General features: G+C 44.7%; 1 protein-coding gene across 1 annotated transcript in view; it reads left to right on the forward strand.

Moving 5' to 3' along the window:
• IGSF9B (immunoglobulin superfamily member 9B) overlaps positions 1–22,869 on the forward strand; it is a 137,049-nt gene that overhangs the window by 56,839 nt on the left and 57,341 nt on the right. Inside the window, exons 8-10 of the mRNA XM_084807237.1 lie at positions 8,532–8,673; positions 12,874–13,019; positions 21,293–21,435. Of these exons, the coding sequence (XP_084663363.1) occupies positions 8,532–8,673; positions 12,874–13,019; positions 21,293–21,435 (431 nt within the window). The remainder of the gene's footprint in view (positions 1–8,531; positions 8,674–12,873; positions 13,020–21,292; positions 21,436–22,869) is intronic.

Raw genomic sequence — 22,869 nt, forward strand, 5'->3', positions numbered from 1 at the left:
TAAGCTTCTATGTATGAACACCCAATGCCCAACATTCTGTCACACCCTAGCGCGGGTGTCCCCAGCATAGTCCCCTTCAGTGCTACAGCACCCCGTGGGCACCTCCAATGGCACATTTGAAGGGGTCCCCAACACGGTGCCTGTGGGCACCCACAAAACTTTTTTTTAAAAAATCCCCATTTTTTAATATACGTACATGGATTTGTACATATCCATAGCAATGAATACATATGAAATGTATACATCTTTCTAGCAATTATGCATAGGCTTTAACAAAAGTAGACCAAATATCCAAATAAGTATCCATTTGAAGGTTGTGTCTATATGCCACCTGTTGAAATATTGAAAGCATTGTAAAGTCCTCAGTACATTGCATTATAGGAGGTAAGTTTTTATCCTTCCAACGTTCTAATATTAGCCTTTTATATGTCAAAAGGGCACATTTGTTAATTTCCATGAAGCCTGCAAATAATTTTTAAAAGCGTGACTATTAAAGGCTATTCCAGTACAAATGTATCTGTGTAATAACCTCCTCCCCCAGAGAAGCAACTACTGGACATTGCCAAAACATACTTTTAAAAGAAGCATTAGCTGTATTGCACTACCAGCAATTAGCCAAATTAGACAATCCCTTATTAAAGACATGTTGTGGTGTCCCATAGACACGAAAAGAAAGTTTTTGCTGAATAAGACAGAGACTAAGATCCACGGAAGCAACAGGTAGATGCCACAGCGGCGACCCACTGGTGATGAGGCATTTTGTGGTGGTCCAGCCCATAGCAGTTTCTCAAATTCCCAAATGTGCCCTCGGGCCAAGGAGGTTGGGGAATCCTGCCTTAGTGTGACTGAAGATTGCGGTTTTGTAGGTGACAAAGCAGGGCTAGGCAAATCACTAGTGACAGAGAGAAGATAACCCCCCTCCCCACCATGAACCCAATTATATCGCCATGTGTATCCTTTTACTTTCGCCCATATAAGTGAATGATGGCCATTTACTCCTATGTAGGAAAGTACAGCACTGGTTTATGGGACTGCGTTGCAACAAGGATAGAATCTGCCCTTCACCCCAATTCTGCACGGTTTTGGTGCTCTCTGTCATAAGAACATAAAATGAGCTGTGCTGGATCAGACCAAATACCTAATCCAACATCCTGTTTCCCACAGTGGCCAACCAGATGCCCATCCATCCACAAGCAGAAAATGTGAGCAAATGGCCCTGTCCTGTTGTTATTCTCCAGTAACTGGTAACCAGAGGCATGGTGCCTCTGATCCTGGAGAAGGTAGCATATAGACTAGCAGCCCTTGATAGCCTTCCCCTACATTAATTTGTCTAATCCCCCATTTAAAACGGTGGCAAATCCTATCGCTTAACTATGTGCTGCGTGTGTGCGCATGCGTGCGCGCCTATGTGCGTGCATGTGTGCGCGCAATCAATGGTGCACCCTCAAGGGTCTCAGCAATAAAAGCTGCCAATTATATTAAGGGACGTTTTGCATGTAGATTGCATTGCCCACCCCAGCTCCCTATGACAGCCTTCCCAAACCCTGCGCCCTCCAGATGTTTTGGACAACTCCCAGCTGCTGGCTGGGGATTCTGGGAGAAGTCATCTGACACATCTGGAGGGAACCAAGGCTGCCCTACAGGCTTGACTTTGAGCCTCCCACTAATGAAAAGTTAATGGCATGGAACGATTGAAGGTGACCATGTAACCTCCAGCCAGTAAGATGGGCCTCTTTCCAACCTTCCATTAAAAACTAACACACTCCAAAAGCCATCAATCAATAAACAAGAGAATAAAGTCCAAACCCCAGACATTTAAATAACAATGGCGACTGCCAGCTCAGCTGAACAATCCACAGAATGCAAAGGATGGTGCAGGGCGAGTGGGAGGGAAGGAGGGAGGCCTGCTGCACCATTGTCTCATGCTGGAGACAAACTGTTTTGCAGAAGGAAGTGTAGGACAAAAAGTGGGGCAGTTCTGGCCTTGCCCTGCCTTAAGGGAGAGACATTCCGCATTGATTGGCTGGATCTGCATCTGTAATAAAAAAAAAATCCCCCTCTTGCCACCCCCATCCTGTTTGTTTAGCAGGTGTTCTGTGAGCTGTATTTATTTCCATATTGATTTGATTGTTCTGTCCTACCCGATCCTTAAGACACGGGGCAGCTTGCAGTTAGCATTTATGATGACACATTTTAACAATGGGGGGAGCGGGATGAGTAAATGGAATTAATAAAGGGAATGAATGAAGAAATACCTCTGCAAACAGACCCGGCTGCTTATTTGCTTCAGCAGTGGCCAGTGGAGGCTGGTGGCTCCGATTTCGCTGGGGCTGTGAATCCATTCTGGGTTTCAGTGAGAACCAGCCAGAACTCTAAAGGAGCTGTCCAAGTTGCTAATCCCTGTCCCCCAAATATTGGCACTTAGGATAGCTCCTTTAGAGTTCTGGCTGGTTCTGACTGACACCCAGAATGGAATTACAGCCCCACTCAAATTGGAGGCACCAGCCTCCACTGGCAGCAACGCGGTGAGCGGTTCTGTTGGAGTTCCCTTTACAAGGGAGGGAGGAGGGAGGTGAAGCTCCCAGCATCTGCCAGTCCTCTGGGCCAGCATGTGGGGCACACCAGGATGCTGCTAGGCCTTTAAAAGTTTTGAGGCCCAGGCCCATAAGACAAACATCTGCATGAAATTTGCATATGTTGATTTATATCTATATATGCAAATGTAGACATAATAACTAGGATCAGTTTATATTTCACAGAAGGCAAAGCAAGCCAATTAATTTCTCATCCAAATAATCTCAAATAAAAGAAATACTGCAGTTAATTTGCATCCTGCCCCAGTTCATCCCCAGCCAATGGTGGTGGTGGGGGGGAGATTTTTCTAAGCTTAATTGCCATGCAGATTAATTGCCATGCAGGGTGTGTGTGTATTGCAGCATGCAGGGAGGGGAGAGTTAACCCTTCCCTCCCTAGTTGCAATCACTCTTGAAAATCACCCACTGCATGGCAATTAAGCTAAGGAAAAACAAACAAAAAACCTGTCCTCCAGATGTTTTGGACTACAGTTCCCAGGATTCCTGGCCACTGGCTATGCTGGCTAGGGCTGATGGGAAGTGGAATCAAAAACATCTCAAGGGCCCATGTTGGGGAAGGCTGCTATAAATTGAGTTCACTATTAAAGGGTGTGATATACTTTGTTTCTGATATAGCCAGGCTGCCGATAGATTTTTCTGAGTTGGGTTCATATCAAATCAACAATCAAATCAATATGGAAATAAATACAGCTCACTATTCATATTCCAGCACTTTTTGAAGTGTGTTTGTGTGATTTCTTTCCATGTGACAGCCACAAGGTTATCAATATGGGACAGTCAATGCCCTCTCCCCACTTTTTTTGGAAGCAGAGGGATTTGTGCCTAGAATAGGTATTTCTGGTACATAAACTCTAGGGAAAATTACCGCTAGATTAACATAGCCTCAGGGTTAGACGAAATGCATCACCAAAAAAGAGGATACAGATTTGCATCAAACATACATATGCTAATTTATATGTATAGAAGTAAACATAGAAATAATTACTATAATTTTAATAGAAATACACTAACCATAGTGGGAAAGTCCAACCTGGTTCGCATGATCACTGCAACCCACCACGGCTTATGATGCACGCTGGTGCATACCGGGTGACTTTTGAATATTCAAGTGGTGACAGTGGCTTGTCATGTCAGGCAAACCTGGTCAAGGATGGGTTGTTGGTGTGGTTAACCACACAGAACCCATGGGCTGTTTTATGGTTGTGAGTGGTTTGTTAACGGTGCCAACAATCCACCCTTGCCAGGTTTTCATGACACGACAAGCCACAGTTGCAGCTTGAATATTCAAAATGGCACTAACATGTGCCGTCTTCATGATGAGCAAAGGGTTGGATGTGCCTGATCACGTCTGATCTCGGAAGCTAAGCAGGGTCGGCCCTGGTTAGTACTTGGATGGGAGACCGCCTGAGAATCAGGCTTCCTGCATTGAGCAGGGGGTTGGACTCAGTCTTGTAGACCCCTTCCAACCCTATGATATGGAAGACCCCTTCCTACCCTATGATTCTATGGTTCTATGACAGTATGAACAGGCCCAGACCTGTGTTCCTGCTCAGTTTGCTGCTCAGTTGCTAACAACTGTCAATGGGCAACAGATAGGCTATTGGGTGGTATAGAAATGTTATAAATAAATAAGCCCGTGTCTCCTGCTCTCCTTTCTTGTGGTTCTCTGTCTTTAAACTGAATGTGGACTTGACCATCCTTCAAACAGAGGACACCTTCAAATAGAGTACTGTCCGCTGCAAAATAGGACACATTACCACCCTATCAATGAGTAATTCCTACAGGTAAACCAGTCCTTTTGCCCTGGGGCCTGAGGGAGCTCACTTTGATTTAATACCACGAATGTGATGAACACTGTTGATATGAAGGGATAAGTTGCATGAATGGAGACTCTATAGAATCACAGAATCATAGAATAGTAGGGTTGGAAGGGGCCTACAAGACCATTGAGTCCAACCCGCTGCTCAGTGCAGGAATCTAAGTCAGAGCATCCCTGACAGATGGCTGTCCAGCCTCGTCTTGAATGCCTCCAGTGTGGGAAAGCCCACCACCTCCTAGGGAATTGGTTCCATTGTCGTATTGCTCTAATATAGGGAGAGACAGAGAATGAGTGTCCTGTGAGTGCTAAGGATAGGAACAGTTTTCTGTGGAGGATCTCTGCTTTGTCCAGTGGAGGCTGGTGGCTCCGATGTCAGTGGGGCAGTGAATCCGCTCCAGGGTTCAGTCAGAACTCTAAAGGAGCTATCCAAAGCACCTTGGATAGCTCCTTTAGAGTTCTGACTGGTTCTGACTGAAACCTGGAGTGGATTCACCGCCCCACTGACATTGGAACCACCAGCTCCACAGGCTTCTTAAACAGGAAAGGTTCCTCGTGTGCAAGCACCGGGTCATTACTGACCCCTAGAGGGATGCCGCTTTCGCTGGCGTTTTCATGGCAGACTATAGCGGGGTGGTTTGCCATTGCCTTCCCCAGTCGTGACTACCTTTCCCCCAGCAAGCTGGGTACTCATTTTACTGACCTCGGAAGGATGGAGGGCTGAGTCGACCTGAGCCAGCTACCTGAAAACCAGCTTCCACTGGGATCGAACTCAGGTCATGGGGAGAGTTGCGGTTGCAATACTGCCACCTACCACCCTGCGCCACATGAGGCTTCTTAGTTAATACCCAGTAATATGCCTGGAGGGGAGCAATCTGTCTCTGTCCATTCTGGTAACAGAGACTGCTTGGGCTTCATATGGGATCTCAGTAAGAGAGGGGCAGGCCTCCTAGTGTCAGTGGGCAGAAGGTGGGTTTCACCTTCCCCCTCAAAAAGTGCAGCACTTGACTTTTTTCTATAGCAGTCAATGGAAACCACTCACCTGCATGGGAGAAAGCTGAGGAAATGCAGTCAGGGGTGTTACTGGGGTGGAAGCTGAACGGTGCCTGTGCTCTCACTTCACCTCAGCCACCGAAACCTGAGCCTTTTCCTCATCTGCATAGCCCTGACCCTCTTCATTTGCATAGCCCCACTCCCGCATCTTGTCACTTGGTGATGCTAATGCCAAGGAATATTGTAGGTAGGCGGGTTGAATTTTCAGGGTGTGTGTGAGAGAGAGGGAGATGAGAGGTGAGACTTCTCGCCCTTGGGAATTTCGGGTCAGGCTGGGGGGTGGGGGGCGGAGGCTGGGAATGTCTTGCAAAAGACTCCTGGGTCCTTTTACCCATGGTGAATGTGTATGTATGGTAGATGTCTGTTGCACTGGCAGGCAATGGCTCAGCATCCCATTGGTATTACGCAAAAATCCATTTCATTAGAACACCCTTGTGGATGGGCCTGTCATCCTGATTAAACAGGCAACCTGATTTATATTCAGACTGTCATTCATTTAATCCCTTCCCTGCCCTGTGTCTGGAGAGACTTAAACAAAATGTAAAGTACGGTATGGAAAGCAAATAGCAGTGCCTTTTTATTTAGCATCCAATGAAGCACCCAATGTGAAACATTTTTATTTGGGCAGTTTATGTCCCTGGAGAGGAGTGTACCATTTCTCTCCCCTCTACCCCAAGAGCAGAAATGTTATTCCATGAAAATAATACACAGTTATTTGTACACAATGTTTACAACCTCATAAGGATTTGCTGTCATGAACTTAGGTAATTCTTTCTCAGCATCCCAAGGAAGGTTGATATTGTTACCGCTCTGCCCACCCATTTTTAAATATCTCTATATAATGTGTGTGTTTTTACACACTTTATTTTAATCAGGCTGCCAATTATTTTATTATTATTTCTGGAAGCCCAGCTATTTTATTTTATTTCTGGAAGCCCTTCTGTGCCTTTAGCAGCTGTGCTAGAGAAGGAAATTCCACAGGTGATGCTTTCCCTAGCTGCAGATTAGGATGAGCTTCACTTGCTGAATTGCTGGTCTCACAAATCTTTAAGGACGTAATCTGGGGAGTACTGGGAATTGTAGGCCTTTTTTCTATCTAAACTTGCATAGGATTGTGCTCTAAATGTATTCATATATAGATGGATATACTGTTTTTCTAAAGACTGTTCAAGGTGGTGAACATGTAAAAGAATATAGCCATGAGGACTAGAAGCACAATATTTCTTCTTTTTATAGTTTGTAAGAAAAGTAGGATCTGAGATAGGGATGTCAACGAAATCCGCAATGGAACCAAATACATTTGGATTTTCATGAATCCAACCCACATATTCCACAGCGCTTTCCCCCTGTTGGGCAGATTGTGCGGACTTGCAGACCAGTTTTTTAACTTTCCCAAATTTTGGACAAATTCATCATAAATAAGCAAAATTAAAAAATAACCCTGCCAAAATGTGCATTTCCCCGATAGGCTAAACTGTGAAAATGCACAATTGGGGGAATTTGCGCATCTCTGCACATGCGCATTTTCACAAATTCAGAAAAGAAAACATCCGATTCCATGGATGTGTGGGCGATGGAATGAAAGGTGCCTGACAACCTGCAAATCACAGATTGAACAGATTTTACACAATCAGTACATCCCTAATCTGAGACTTTCAGGAATCCAGAACTGAACTGCAGTAACCTGGCAGCCTTGCTGATAAATGGTGAGCCTTACGTTTGCTATCTAGTTCTGAGAACAAAATCTGCCCTTTTTTCTTTTTATTCCTGTAACAATTCCTTTACATTTTAAAACTGCTCTTTACTAAACACTGAAATCGAGTTGTAAATAACAATAGTAGCCATTCAGAAAGTAGAAATAATGATAACGCTTATGTAGCACTCCAGAAAGTACAAAGCATTTTATATATAATAACCCAGTAATCATGGCCACAAGCTTGTGGAGTAGGTCAGCATTATAACAGTATTGTAGATTTGGGCTGGGGATGCGGGGAGGTTGGGTCTGGGAAAGAATAGCTTTCCTAAACACCTTTTGAGAAATTTGAATTGGTGACTTCATTTAGTCATATGTTACACCTTTCCTCCAAGGAGGCATACATGACTCTCTTCCTCTCCATTTCATGACCCTCTTTCTCTCCATTTCATCCTCACAACAACCCTGTGAGGTAGATTAGGCTGATTTCCCTATTTGCAGCTCAACTCTTTGCCACTAGGTTACGTCAATTTGTGTAAAAGGCCTGGTGAGCTTATTGGATACCACACATAGCAAAGAAGGCTACCTACATACTTGAAAGGTTCCTAGGAAACAAGGTCAAACTATTTGTCCATCTACTGTAATGCATCACCAAAAAAGATAGCTGAAATTGGCATGGAATTCGCATATGCTAGTACATACATACATACATACATACATATATATATATGCAAATTTAGAAATGACTGTATATTTAAATAGAAATACAATACATTGGGTTTCATCCAGAGCTAGTAATACTGAGAGTAGACTGATTGACATCAATGGGAGGTTATTCATATCATGTGCTGCCTGATCCTTTTAAATGTGGATGTCTGGGATTGAATTTGGGACCTTCTGTGGTCTATCACTAAGCTATGGAACTATGTTTTAGATGAGCCAGATTTTGGCTCTTATCTCCTAGTAATAGTGCTTACAATATGTAGGAGGGTTGTGGGAGTGGCTATACTCAATCATGTGATCTGGGCAAATGGTAGGATAGCCATATACCCTACATTATGGAGAACAGTCCTCTATTTGAAGGTGTCCTCTATTTTAAGGGTTGTCCACTCCATAGCTCTACATTTATCTCTACATATACACATTTTATGCAAATCCATGTCCTCTATTTTGGTGTCCACTTTTGGGGGGTAAGTGGCCACCCTAGCAAAATACTAAGAGGTTGTCTTTGTTAGACAGATGCTTCCTCATTCTGCAATAGCTGCTTCTCTGCTCATCCCTGTTCCCTGCCCTGTTGGCCATTCTCTCTTGGCTATGAGCTCATCTTCCCCTTTTCAGCTGCTGAGGTAACTGTTTGTCTCTCGCTCTCCCACAGGACCCCCCTTCATTGTTTCCCCTCCAGAGAACATCACAGTTAACATCTCCCAGGATGCAATGTTCACCTGCCAGGCCGAGGCATATCCAGGCAACCTGACCTATACTTGGTATTGGGAGGAGGAGAATGTCTACTTTAAGAAGTGAGTTCAGACCCAGTTCTTGGGTCTTTTCTTCCATCCTGTTCAGCATGGCTGTGCAGAAATAAATTGTTTGGAGCAACAGGCTGGGGACAGGTGAGTGATGAATGCCATTCTGGAACTCCTTTTTCCTGTGCCCATAAGCCATGCATTTTCCATTGGCACTATTGATATACAAAACTGGGCATAGGAATGGCAGCCATTTGAACCTGGTCTCCCTTGTTTCTCATCCTACCCCTCTGGCTAAAACGTTTTGGCCCAGAGACAATGAGAGAGCTGCACCAGTTTACAGAAAAAACAACAATGGAAGAAAGCATCCAAAAGTGCCATAGAAAAAATGTTCATTTTTTGAAGCTTACCCAATGTGCTTCAAACGTTCCACAGGCACTACAAAATAAACGCTCATGCATACACTTTAAGATGAAGTAATGATGATATATAAAGAATACACATCATCTCTCTTGTTAAAGAGTAGAAATCTCAAAACAAATACGTAATTTGTTTTGAAAGCAGAGCCTTGTGTCTCCTTATAGACTAGTGCATTTATTGTTGCACAAGCATTCATGTGATAACTCTAAAACCCATTTGTTTATCTGATTCCTGAAGTGGTTATCAAAGTTGGTAGAGATCTTTGTACTATGGCAAATCTCAGAAAATGGATGATTGCTGACATTTACTGGCAAATCTTAAGTTTTTTATTAGTTCCAGAGAGAAGCATCTCAGAAATTCTGATTTTTGCCAGTAAAAATCAAAGCTAAGCATGTTCAGTAAATGTCTTAATGCCATTTTCTTTTCCATTATTTATAGATAAAAGACGTTGTACCATGCCACAAATGTAAATGTAAAGTTCAGGATGCAAAGGTCTTGTGCAGATGAAGCTTCCTGCAAACAATGGCTTTTGAACAGAAAGCTATATTTGGATGTATGCTATCTCCCCATTGTCCTCCTTTCTCTGGAGTGAATTTCCATATCCCTTCCTTTGCTGATGCTAACCATGTTTTATTCTTGCCAGGTCTCTTTGTAAGCATGGTTTGCAAACCCACTTCAGCCCATGCTTTGAAATTCTGGTTTATGTGGGAACCATGGCTAGTGTTAATCATGATTACTGTTGATGTATATGTAAAGCTACATCATGGTTAACACTGACAAGAGAAAGAAGAGGCAGAAAGAGTGTGTGCATTTCCAAGGCTGGTTTCTGATTTGAAAATCCTAAATTTGTTGGGAGCCATCATTGCATCTGCACTGAACCAAAGATTTCTGATATTTTCCACTTGGTCTCATACAGTCAAGGTTTGCCAGTAAATGTCAACATTGACCATGTTTCTGACATTTACTATAGTGTGTGTGTGTGTGCGTGTGTGTGTGTATCTTCTATCTGTATCCACTTGCGTATATACCTACCAATTTAGCAAAACCATTTTATGCATTTGGTAAAGTGGGCTTCAGTCCATGAAAGCTTACGCTGCAATAAATGTGCTAATCTTTAAGGTGCCTCAGGGCTCTTGTTCTTCCTACAAAAGACTAACACAGCTTCCCCTTGGCAATTTTGTCATCCAAGGGATATTTTGCAGTCCAAGGGATATTCTACCTTTTTTTTCTGGTCCGGATTATCTGTATTGTTTATGATTTCCCCCAGCTGAGAACGTGATCACTGCTTCTTTGCCTTGCGATAAGGAAACAAGAGCAGTGGGGAATGTTCAAGAAGCCCACTTCAGGGAACAAGGAGAGCATGCTTTTCAAATTGGGGAAGCTCACATAATTAAAGCACAGCAGGAGCCTGTGACTGAGCTCCTCTACTCTTTGGAGTACTTAGCATACTAGTTAATCTGGCCCCTCTGGGAGGAGCTGTTGTCCTGAAAAGACCCATAGTCATCGTCTTCTTCTTCTTCTTCTGGCAAATAAGTGGAGCTGTCTGTCCCCCCCCCCCCAACTTCCTTTTCAGTCCAGTTCAGATGTGACATCATTCCTCCATGAAAAATACTCCTGCAGGAGTATGAAAGAGAACTCTAGGTGAATTACAAAATCCATATGTATTTTTCAAGGAAAGATAAAAGACCCACACCATGGATTTTTTTTTTTAATATTTCAGCATAACATTCATTCATGTGCATTTCTCCAGGGGCATCCTTCAGTGTTTTGCAGTGAAATAGATTATCCTTTCCTGGTGAGGGGAATGAGTCTTCAAGGTTATAAGAGCCCTGCTGAAAGGTCTACTAAGTCTAGCACCGTGATTCCCACAGTGGCTAATCAGATGTCTCCAGGCTCCCCCAGCAGGGCTGGCCCAAGCCATTTTGCTTCCTGAAGCAAAGAACAAGATGGCTTTCCCCTCCCATTCCACCTACAGAAGTGGACTGGACTGGCAGATTAATCTGTCTTCTTCACTGAGGTTGGGACAGCATCCTCCACTGAACTTTAATATAACAGGCTATCTTAGGGGGCACAGAATAGGCTGCATGGAACACAGGTCTCTCTCCCAACATCTTGCTGCTACCTCCCAGCATCTGCCTGAGGCAATGGGTTCACTCTGCCTAATGGTAGGGCTGGCCCTATCCCCCAGCACCTAATATTCAGTGTCATACTGCCACTGATAATGGAGGTTCCATTTAGCCATCATGGCTAATAGCCATTGATAGGTCTATTCTTAAGGAATGTGTCTAATCCCCTTTCTGCTGCATTTCATGAACTAAATATGAATTGTGTGTGTGTGTTTTTAAGTCCTTTTATCTGTCTTGGAAAGCTTGTAACACTTGGTGCCACACGTGTATGATTGATAGAATTGGGTACATTTAACTTCGAGAAGACCAGGCTTCACCCACCCTGCCTCCTTCCCACAATCTTAGATCAGTGATAACAGTTGGGGGTTCTGCTGCTGGTGGCTACCAGAGATCAGAGAGAACTGCAGGGGATGCCCTCTGCAGGGATTCCTCTAGGGATTGGGGCTTAGAGCCTAAGCCCCACTCCCTGGAGGAACCCCCAGAGACTCTGGGGGCCAGACTGAGTTGACCAGTGGGCCGGGTCCAGCCTGTGGGCCAGAGGTTCTGCACCCTTGCTCTATAGCAAGGAGAAGCATCAAGAAGGTCTTCATACCTTCTGCCGCTATTGTAAAGGGTGAGCAGCAAGGGAGTTACTCCGCTGCGTTCTGAATCCCTGACCCAGAATTAGGCTGCTGCCCATGAATGATTAAGCACTAGCTTTCTCACAAACATCTGGTGCATTATGGAGATGTGCTACCTTCTGGCCACACTCCACAGCCCTTTGTCACCAGGTTCCTGTTGGCTGGAATGCGTGACTCAGCATGGACTGATTTGGTGGTTTGATTTGTCTTTTTAGTCCCACCCCATGTCTCAGTTCTCTCAGCCCCCCCCCCCTTATCCTTACCACCATTTTGCGAAGGGGGTTAGGGTGAGAGCATATGACCGGTTGCTCAGTAAGTTTCATGGCTGAGTGGCAATGTAAACCTATATCTCCTTGGTCCTAGATCCAAACTAGATGTGACATGGGAGATCTGTGATCACAATCTCCCAAGTTCCTTTAGAAAATGAATAGCAGCCATGTCTGTGTGTGCATGTGTTTCTGGCCCCCAGAGACTTTCTGGGAGTTCCTCCAGTGGGCAAGGTTTAGGCTCTAAGCCCCGCTCCCTAGAGGAATCCCCACAGAAGCCATACCCCGCTGTCATCTCTGATAGTTGCCAGCAGCAGAACCCCCACTGTTATCACTGATGTAAGATTCTGTGTGTGGCGGGGATATGATCAGGACCTTCCTTCAAAATTGCTATTGCCCCATGGGGAAATACGTGCAAGTACCCATATGATACTTGTATGTTTTCCTTTACAGGGAAAATAGCATAATCGAGAAAGGATTTTGATCAGGAAAACTGCAGAGGGAAAGGGTTAATCCCCTTTCCCAGCACTGTGGTCCCAACTGGATTTGCTCCTTCCTTCCCAGTACCAGTTGTTAATTGTTTTGCATGCCACAGGAGATCAGAAGCCTGGATCTAGTATGGCCCTAAATCCACCCCGCCACACTGTAGCTCACACAGGAATATGGTCAGAAGAGGGCTGTCTCTTACCCATAGTGCATTGCCAGTCCACGGAGAACCTTGATGTTAAACCATCCATTATTAGATACCTTCTGCTCCCCTTTCCTCCTCTCTGAGCCCTCTTTGCCCACTTCTCCTCTTCTTGCTCTCGTCCCATTTTGCAGCGACCTGAAGCTTAGGGTCCGTATCCTGATTGATGGGACATTGATCATCTTCCGAGTCAAGCCTGAAGATGCTGGCAAATACACCTGCATTCCAAGCAACAGCCTCGGCCGCTCGCCATCCGCCTCGGCCTACCTGACAGTGCAATGTGAGTGCGTTTGCCCAAGGTGAACAGAGAAGGCTTAGATGATGAGTTAACAAATACATGATGACAGCTGACAATAGATCTTATTGTGACATGAAATGTGGCTGGCAGCATCTCCATGCAGCCTCCCTGTAACTTTTTATGGGCACAGCAGTAACTGGGCTGGCACGGCAGTCGTCTGGAGAATGGAGAATAAATCGCACCTAAATTACAGGGACTTATGAGACGTAGGCTGATTGGTACAGTTGCTGGGTTAATTGCTTTGTTTAATGCAGTGCTACCTAGCACTGCCATATTGAATCAAGCAGCAGATGCTTCAGAGTGGAGTATCATGTCGGTATTAGATGTCTCAGGGGAGGGCTAATCTGTCACTCCTCACGCAGGCAGGATGCATACCTATCAGCTTTTATTTTATTATTTGTATTATATTGGTGCTTCCAACCTGCTAAACCCTCTTTGAAAGCTGCTTTCCACAGCCCCCCTCCCCCTGCCCAACAGTGTGCAGTTCAGCCTGTGCTTTTGCAGAAGCCAAACCACAGGTGAGAACATGCAAGAAATGCTTGCAAACTCAGTCCTGCAAAAGCATGCCATGCAAGTGGTCTGCCTTCATCAGTGCAGAAGGTTTTTAGATCTTGGTTACACTTTATATCCTGTTTTAGCTTCGACTGTGCTACGGGTAGCCTTCCAGTGGCTCCCAAGCCTAGTTAGACTAGGTGAGCTGGAAGGGACACAGAGGGTGTTTTGGTATGAACATAACTCACAACCCCCTGAGGGAAGTGGGGAGGCTGCAGCCCAACATGCAACTGCGAAGTGCCAGATTGTTGCCTCTGAGGTAGAACCAAAAGCCATAATCCAGTGACATAATCCACAGACACCATCCCCAGGTCCCTGAAGAGACAGCACTGTAGGCCCATGGGCCTTTGACATACACCGTGACCACAGACGAGGTGAGCCATCTCCTATGTTGAGGTGAGACCCTCCCTGCTGGGCTGGGCAGAGATAAGGGATTCAGGCCACGCAACAGCTTGGGCCAGGATGGGGCTGTAATTTAGAGGTGAACCTTCACAGTGGCTTACATGTGGTTCCCTGACAGTATCCTATTCAGGCAGTTTACCAGGCCAAATCTGCATGCCTACCTACAGCACTGGGAACCTCCAGAACATTATCTGGGCAATCGCTGAATGGCAAGGTATGGGAATAAGGCACGGTACCAGGTCAGGAAGTGTGCTTGCTTTACAACGGCAGAAATGAGAAATACTGGGTGATCATGATGCAAGAGACCTGCTCTGCCTGAAACACAGTGGACATGCCAGCACCATAGGTGTAAACTCGTTTTATGATAATTTCTCCTGGGAAAAATTCTGGGCTTACCAGCTCCCTGTTCCCACATCTCCTCATATGCTCATTCTTTCCCTGATTTCCTGATTTGGGCAAATCATTGCTTACTGTAAAATATCCAGATTGACAAACTATGGTTTACGCTTGCTCTCCAAAACAGGATTGGAAATCCACTGCAATCCATGTTTTCCAATTTTGGTGTGAGGGATAAGGACAACCATAGTTTGTGGGTTTGGATATAAATGCAAATGATGATATGCCCAAGCTAGGAAGGGAATTGGGATGCATGCAGGAAGGGGAGGAGGAACCACGTGAGCCCAAGGCTTGGATGTGGTAGCCAAACTGTGGTTTAGCCATCAAACCATCCTGTAGACTGATGGCCCCTCAGAGAGCTGGTTCCATAGTCCCAGAGCTATGGGGATCAAAGTTTGACCCAATGGTTGTACTGAGAGAACAGAGCAGGGCCTTGCAGGATAATGTCAATAGAGGGCAGAGTGTATGTATCTTAGGTAAGGAAAGGTGCTGAAATGACACAAAGGTACGTTAGACCTGGTTTTTACATTTCTGGGGAGTGTATGGGAGTGGGAGTGATTAACTTTGAACATTTGTACATGGACAAATTTGTCTTCTTTACAAGCACAGAGCATTGGAGCACATAACAACAACAACAACAACAACAACAACAACAGTTTCATACCATGTGATTAAGACTCAGCGCAGAAGTAATGTTCCTGATCTCCTACCTGTGGCTGGGGGTTTGACAGCATGCTGCAAGTTCATTTTTCTCCCCTTGTATGCATCTTCTTTCCCTTCCATGGTTTACTTTAACCATGCTCTCATGTTGCATCTGCACTGAGGTTAGTGCTAGCCATGATTTGCTTGAAACCAGGGTTTAACCTTGGTTAAAGTTAACAATGGTTATCATTAACCTCAGCACAACACTAAAACATGATCTAAAATCTAAACTAAGAAAGAGAGGAGGATTTCATTGCAGAGAGGTGAGGAGGAAGATGGAGAGTGAATGTGTCTGCAGCATGCTCCTGATCTCCTAACCATGGCTACAAGTTGATGGGTCTATGTCTTTGTCCACTAGGAGAACTTCTTCCTTGTTCTGGGTTTGATATTTGTTCTTTGCTAGCATATCAATGTGTCGCATACATGGTAAACCTAGAGGGGAAGGAACATCCTTTTAAGGTCTTAATGTTCCTGGGCACTTTTTTTTCTCTGTCTCTGCAGAAAGCTATCTCGTTCAACATCACCCAAGTAGCTGTCAGATGGCGACGGCTTTTGGCCAGTCATTAATCAACCGAGTTGGATGCCATCCAGTGACCTAGAAGTGAAAAAGCTCAGTGTCCCATTACCAATCCCTTGAGCCTATGTTGATTACATTTCCTAAGACATGGCACTAAACTGAGTGTACACAAATCAAGTTCTTCATTATGCTCTGGATGAGAATCTAGGTTACGATGCCACAGTCAGCATCGGGTGACCTTGATATGTGTTTGCTCCTTGGTGGTTGTTGGCTGTTTGCAAAGTGTGATGGGCTGGTGGAGTGTGTGTGTGTGTATGTGTGTGTTTATAAAGTACAGTTAGAGAAAAACTGTGACTGAAAAATCCTTCTCCTTCCTCAGAATCCTACAATTATCTGTGATCGGAATTTACAGGCTGAATGCCACTGGAACACTGCTGTGAGGGAATATATTTGGCTCTTTTATGAATTCCAGTCATTCCGTTTTTAATCTTTAATACCTCTGTAGTGTTTTTCTTTTCTTTTGATTTTGTACCTGGCAGACCATCATATTTGGAAACCAAAAAAGAAAACAAACAAATACAAAATCCTCTAAAGCCAGAATAATAATTATTTTCCCCGGTCCTTTTGACTGTTTATGTTCCTATCAATCACAGATCCAAACTCTCTGACAATGGTGGTGTCACTCAATCACTCTGGGTTTGATTAGGGGAATTACTGCTGCCTTTTCAGCTCCCACCCCCCAGATAACCCCAGGGAAGTTGGCAAAGAGAAATGTAAGCAAATGAATGTGGGATTCTAATATAGCCACTGGACTAGAAAGAGGAGGATGTAAGGGAAGTTGATAGCCTATGTTTTCTGGTGCTGCTAATTTGAAAAGGCCTTGGCGTTGCTAACTAGTACAAGTGGATGAATACTAAAGATGAAGGGGGTGTTGTGAAGGAGCAGTTTTGTAAGGGCTGGGTTATGGGACCCTAATGTGGACCACAGTAGGATGTTGGGATCAGCCAGTATTTGAACTGAGAACCTCTTTGCCTGTGCACAGGGGTCCCTTGTGAGGAACCAGTCACAGCTGAAGAATGAAGGATGAAGGCTGTTATTGCTTTCCCGGGTCCGACTTTGATTCCCTCTGACCTGACCTTGCTGTAAATACTTCTCTAAGTGAGGCTTGGGCTGTTGCCTTGGCAACAGCCTGACCTTGGCCTTGCTTGTGTGGTTCCCCAGCCTTACTCCAAGCAGTCAGCTTGTCTATCCCTCTCTCTTGTCTCCTGCTTCCCCATCCCTTCTGCCCCTCCATATTCCAGCCCTGCTCTTCTAGCCTGAGGCGCTTGTGTGGGGGCTGCAGTGGCCCACATAATGAGGGATCGAAAGCAAGGTCTTTGGCAGCTTCTGTGGCAAATTGCAGGAAGAGCTGTAGTACTTAGAGAGGGCAGCATACAAGAAAAAGGCTAGGGCTTCCCCAGGCTATGAATGTGGCTGAGTAAGCTCTGTGCTTAAGCAAAGAGACCTGCCACCATGTGGTGACTTAGGCAGCATGCACATTTCACTTACTTGGTTTTGGCTCTTGGGGAAGAGAGGTCAAACACATGCTTCTGCATGCAGAAGGTTGCAGGGTCAATCCCCAACATGTCCAGGGGGGGCTTAGAAAGCCTCGTGTGTGAAACTCACCCGGAGACTCACTGCTGCTCAGTGTACACAATACTGAGCTAGAGGGCTCAAGACCCTAACTTGTTATAAGGCAGCTCTCTATATTCCTAACTATTTGTCAGTGTCCCCCTGCCCCCGTTGCCTACATGATCTCTGATACCACTCCAGATTTGCTCTAAAATAGCCTCCTTTGCTTGGCAATCTGTAAAGTGATACAGCTTTAATGGTGTTTCCTATCCCCTTCCAACCTCCAAACTATGGGCTTTACCTATTGTGAAGTGTGCCTACCACAGCAGAGAGCTCACAGTGGGTTTTAAATAATGAGATTGAAAACTGATTCTTCCCTCTTTCGCATTCACTTGAGAATCCTCCTATTGTGGCCGTTTTCATATTGATGACTATATATGTTACATTTCTTTCCTAAGATGCCGGAATCTTCTTTCCCCTCATATAGACAAGTTGAGAAATCCTTTGCTTTTTGACATAATCCTTCTCTTTGCATTTCTGCTCTACAAACCTTCACCCAGTGTTATGGAAGTTTAATTGTCATAGCTTCAGCAAAGAATCTGGGAACCACAGTTTGGTGAGGGTGTAGTCCCTCTTCACAGAACTACTGTCCCCACAGTTCCCTTGGGGAGAAGGCACAGCTGTTTTTAAAATCAGTTAAAGTTAGTTCTGTGGTGTAGATGTGGTCTCTATTTTCAAATAACTGAAAATAAAGGGATAAAACATGGCTTAGGTGTGTCGTTTCTGTTCTGTTTGTGGAAAACTAATGTGGGTCCCAAACAAGCAGGGTCTGTCACGTCACAAGCTTCAGATGCTGGTTTACTAGAGGACTGGCTATGTTGTCTTGAGAGTCCATATCATATCACCATCATCAGCTACTATAGCTCGGTAGGTAAAGTACCTGTTTTGAATGCAGAAGTTATCTGGTATGATCCTTGGCATCTCAGCTTAAAAAAAGGATCAGGTAGCAGGTAGTGTGAAAAGCATCTGCCAGAGACCCAAGAGAACCTTTACCAGTCAAGGTCGACAGTAGTGAGCTAGATGAACAAGTAGTCTGACCTGGTATAAGGCAGCTGCTTATGTTTCTGACTGTCTTGGGATGGGGGTGGTGGGTCCACAGGTGGTAAAGGGCACACAGGGTGTATTAACCAAGAACACTCAAGAGTCCCCTGTGCCATTACAGGGGTGCTGGACTATGTGCTGGGTTTGGAGAGTCCAGAGACGACACATGTTACCTCTGGATGGGCCTGGCACAGTGAGGATTAAGCAGGCTTCCCTGGCTCTTGGCCATGTTTGGGTTGATCCAGCAAGGTATGTGTGTATGGTCCTATTGCCCATTCTTCTGTATTAGCTATTGGGCAAAACTGGAAACCTTCTCTGATCTATCAGGTGGGAAAGAAAGGTGAGCAGTGGAATTGGGGAAGAAGCAGGCTTGGAGAAAGCCACAGTGGCATCATGGCATTGACCCTTTGTAAAGGTGTGAGCACTGTTTCTTGGCTGGAAGGTAGCAAACCTTGTCACAAATTTTCCCTCTGTTCTGCCCGCTTCACCTGTACAATCCTGTGAACTGCTAAATGGTATGAGAAGGTATAGAATCATAGAATAGTAGGGCTGGAAGGGGCCTACAAGGCCATTGAGCCAACCCCCTGCTCAATGCAGGGATCCAAGTCAGAGCATCCCTGACAGATGGCTATCCAGCCTTGTCTTGAATGCCTCCAGTGTGGGAGAGCCCATCACCTCCCTAGGTCATTCGTTCCATTGTCGTATTGGTCTAACAGTCAGGACGTTTTTCCTGATGTTCAGCCAGAATCTGGCTTCCTGTAACTTGAGCCCATTATTCCGTGTCCTGCACTCTGGGATGATGGAGAAGAGATCCTGGCCTTCCTCTCTGTGACAACCTTTCAAGTACTTGAAGAGTGCTATCATATCTCCCCTCAGTCTTCTCTTCTCAAGGCTAAACATGCCCAGTTCTTTCAGTCTCTCCTCATAGGGCTTTATTTCCAGTCCCCTGATCATCTTCATTGCCCTCCTCTGAACCCTCTCCAGTTTGTCTGCATCCTTCTTCAAGTGTGGTGCCCAGAACTGGACACAGTACTCCAGATGAGGCCTAACCAGTGCTGAGTAGAGGGGAACTAGTACTTCCCGGGATTTGGAAGCTATGTGTCTATTAATGCAGCCCAAAATAGCATTTCCCTTTTTTGCAGCCACATCACATTTTTGGCTCATATTCAGCTTGTGATCGACAACAATTCCAAGATCTTTCTCGCTTGTAGTGTTGTTGAGCCACGTATCCCCCATCTTGTAACTGTGCCTTTGGTTTCTTTTTCCTAGGTGCAGAACTTGGCATTTATCCCTATTCAATGTCATTGTGTTGTTTTCTGCCCAGCGCTCCAGTCTATCCAGATCACTTTGTATTTTGTTTCTGTCTTCCAAAGTATTAGCTATCCCGCCCAATTTTGTATCATCTGCAAATGTGATCAGCATTCCCTGCACCTCCTCCTCCAAGTCATTAATAAAAATGTTGAAGAGCACTGGGCCCAGGACTGAGCCCTGCAGCACCCCACTCGTTACCTCTCCCCAGTTTGAGAAGGTCCCATTGATAAGCACTGTTTGAGTCCGATTCTGTAGCCAACTGTGGAGCCACCGGATCGTTGTTTCATCTAGCCCACTTTGAGCTAGTTTGCTCATCAGGATATCATGGGGCACTTTGTCGAAAGCGTTGCTGAAGTCGAGGTATATGATGTCTACAGCATTCCCACGGTCTACAAGGGAGGTGACTAGATCAAAAAATGAGATCAGATTTGTCTGGCAGGACTTGTTTTTGACAAATCCGTGTTGGCTTCGAACTTGTTTTTGACAAATCCATGTTGGCTTCGAACTTGTTTTTGACAAATTCATGTTGGCTTCAAACTTGTTTTTGACAAATCCATGTTGACTTCGAGTATAGGCTTCGAGGTAGGTATAGGCCAATCCATGTTGACTTCGAGGTAGGTATAGGTTTTGACTATGTTTGGGCACGTAGGCACATACATGCTGGGCTACAGGAAACGTTGTTGATATTGACCCTGGTGGGAATGAGTTAGGGGGTGCATCAGCTAAGATGAGCAAGCTGAGTAGGAGAAACAGGTTGGGACTCCACATTATCAATGAATCTAAGGGATGTGTATAACCCACCACTGCTTTCAAGACATTCCGCCAGTCTTATTGAAACTCTCTTTGCTTCACTCACAGTTCTTTTGGATGTTTCTCCCCAGTAGGAGCTCCCAGCTTTGCTCGGAATTTCCATTTTAGGTGAAACACAGTGGCAGCTTAATGAAGTACAAACCGCTCAGTCCAATAATTTGCTGGTTTGATCAAATCTTCCTTTCAACATTCTCTCTCTCTCTCTCTCTCTCTCTCTCTCTCTCTCTCTCAATCTCTCTCTCTCTGTTTTGCCCAAACAGGAACCTTCAAATTAATCTCAAAATCTACTCTAGGCAGGTTCTAGTGGAATGTAGCAAAGTGGACATCCATTCATCCCTTGCCCCGGCATTCATTTCAAATATGCTTCTATTGCTCCTGTTTACACAGAAGGCTTTAGAAAAAGTGCAGGTTATGCCTGCTACATGCGAAAGTTATCATAACCATCACTGTTGTTGTTTTAAAGCAAGGTGAAGTACTTTAATGCTGAACATGGAAGGATGAAGAGGTGTGTGTGCACGCGCGCACGCATGTTCTTACCTGTCCTCCCCCACCCCAAATATGCGTCATGTTCCTAGGGCTTAGCATAGATAGATTGAGATAAAATTATTCCAATGACTAAAGCTCCATGTAAATGCTTAGTGTTGTTCTAATGGATCTGGGGGAGATAATGAGCACAAAGATAATGGTCTTTGGAGGCAGGAGTTTTATGAATGTTAGTGAATAAACATGCGAAGTTTGAACACCATTATAAAAAGGTTACTGACCCTGCTTGCACTTATCTGGAAGCCAAAAGAAATGGTCAGATTAAAACAAAAACAAAACTCTTCATAACTTCTGACTGCTTCTGTCCCAGATCCTGCCCGGGTGGTGAACATGCCACCAATCATATATGTTCCTGTGGGGATACATGGATACATCCGCTGCCCAGTTGAGGCAGAACCCCCGGTTACTCTGGTCAAGTGGAACAAAGATGGACGCCCTCTGCACATTGAAAAGGTAAAATGCATTGTAAGAGGGTTTTTTTTTAATTTAAATGATTGCAGATGTGTGTATTGCATTATAATCCTGCCCTTCCCCCAAGGAGTGTACAAGATTCTCCCTCTCCATTTTCTCCTCAAAACAACCCTGTGAGGTAGTTTAGACAAAGAGAATGATTGGCCCAAAGTTCCCTAGGGAGCTTTGTGGATGAGTGAGGATTTGAACTGGAGTCTCCCCAGACCTAGTCTGGCACATTCTAGCTACTAAACTACAGTGGATTGATTACAGTGGTTGAGAGACCAGGGCTGCAACATTTACACTGCAGTCTACACTTATTTATTGGGATTAATCCTCCTAGAACTCTATGTCTAAGTAGAAATGCATAGTATTGCACTGTCAGTCCATCAATCAGTTAAGATCCATCAGTTAAAACATATTAATCAACTAAAGAGAGGGCCCTAATTAATTAGTCATCAGATTTAAATGGAAAATACCCTTTTTAATACAGGTACCTATTAAAAAAACCCTCCTCTGTGAAGGAGAAGGGAGAGTTCTAAGATGATGCCTTCCATGGCATATGCTTTCATTGTCACAGACCCTAAAATGAGTCATGCTTTATTTTTCTTTAGAACTAATTTGTCCTTGTATGCAAATGTTAATTAGTCAACAGTAATTCATACAACTAATGGATTCAGGCTACAATCCTCTGCTCACTTACTTGGGAGAAAGCAGTGGGACTAACTTCTGAGTAAGCATATAAAGGATTGCACTATAAGGTGTCTTTCATCAGACGGGAGCCCTATTAGCGATATGTCGCCCTCCCTCTCCCATATGGTCTTTGTCAATTTAGGCAGGGCCACATTTATCACACGCCAAGGTGGGTGCAAGGTCGGGTGGAAACCTTTCGCCCAGTTATTTTTCACAACATTTGGGGTGGGTGAGGGAGGTGAAAACCTTCTCAGTAGATCAGGGAGAGGGCATGAAACATTTGGGTGAGTGAGGGAGAACATTTGGGTAAGGGGGTTACTTTTCTGCTTACAATTAGACAAGGTGAGTGAAGGTTTTTCCATTCTTTAAAAAAATCATTTAAAGTGCCGTGTGCTTTGAAAATGAGGGCTGAATGCCATAGGAATTACTTCTAGATGTTTGGGACTACAATTCCCATCACCCCCAGTCTGCATGGCTAATGATGGGGATGATGTGAGCTGCCATTCAAAACATCTGGAAGGCATCAGGTTGGGGAAGCTTAACTTGACGTATTTCCCAGGGGCATTTAGCCTTCATTTTCAAAGCATGTGTCAGCAGCACTGCTGAGCTCAGCTTAGAACATTAAAAGGTCAAATACGAAATGCAACAAGAACAAGATCCTAGGGCAATCTTGGCTGCTTTGTACTCACTCACCTGAAAAGTCATACGATTTTCACCCACTCACAGAAATCTCCAAAAGTCCCC

This window comes from Heloderma suspectum, chromosome 6 (assembly GCF_057233095.1).
Source record: "Heloderma suspectum isolate Gila_16-S chromosome 6, 16-S_ref, whole genome shotgun sequence".
Taxonomy (NCBI): Eukaryota; Metazoa; Chordata; class Lepidosauria; order Squamata; family Helodermatidae; genus Heloderma; species Heloderma suspectum.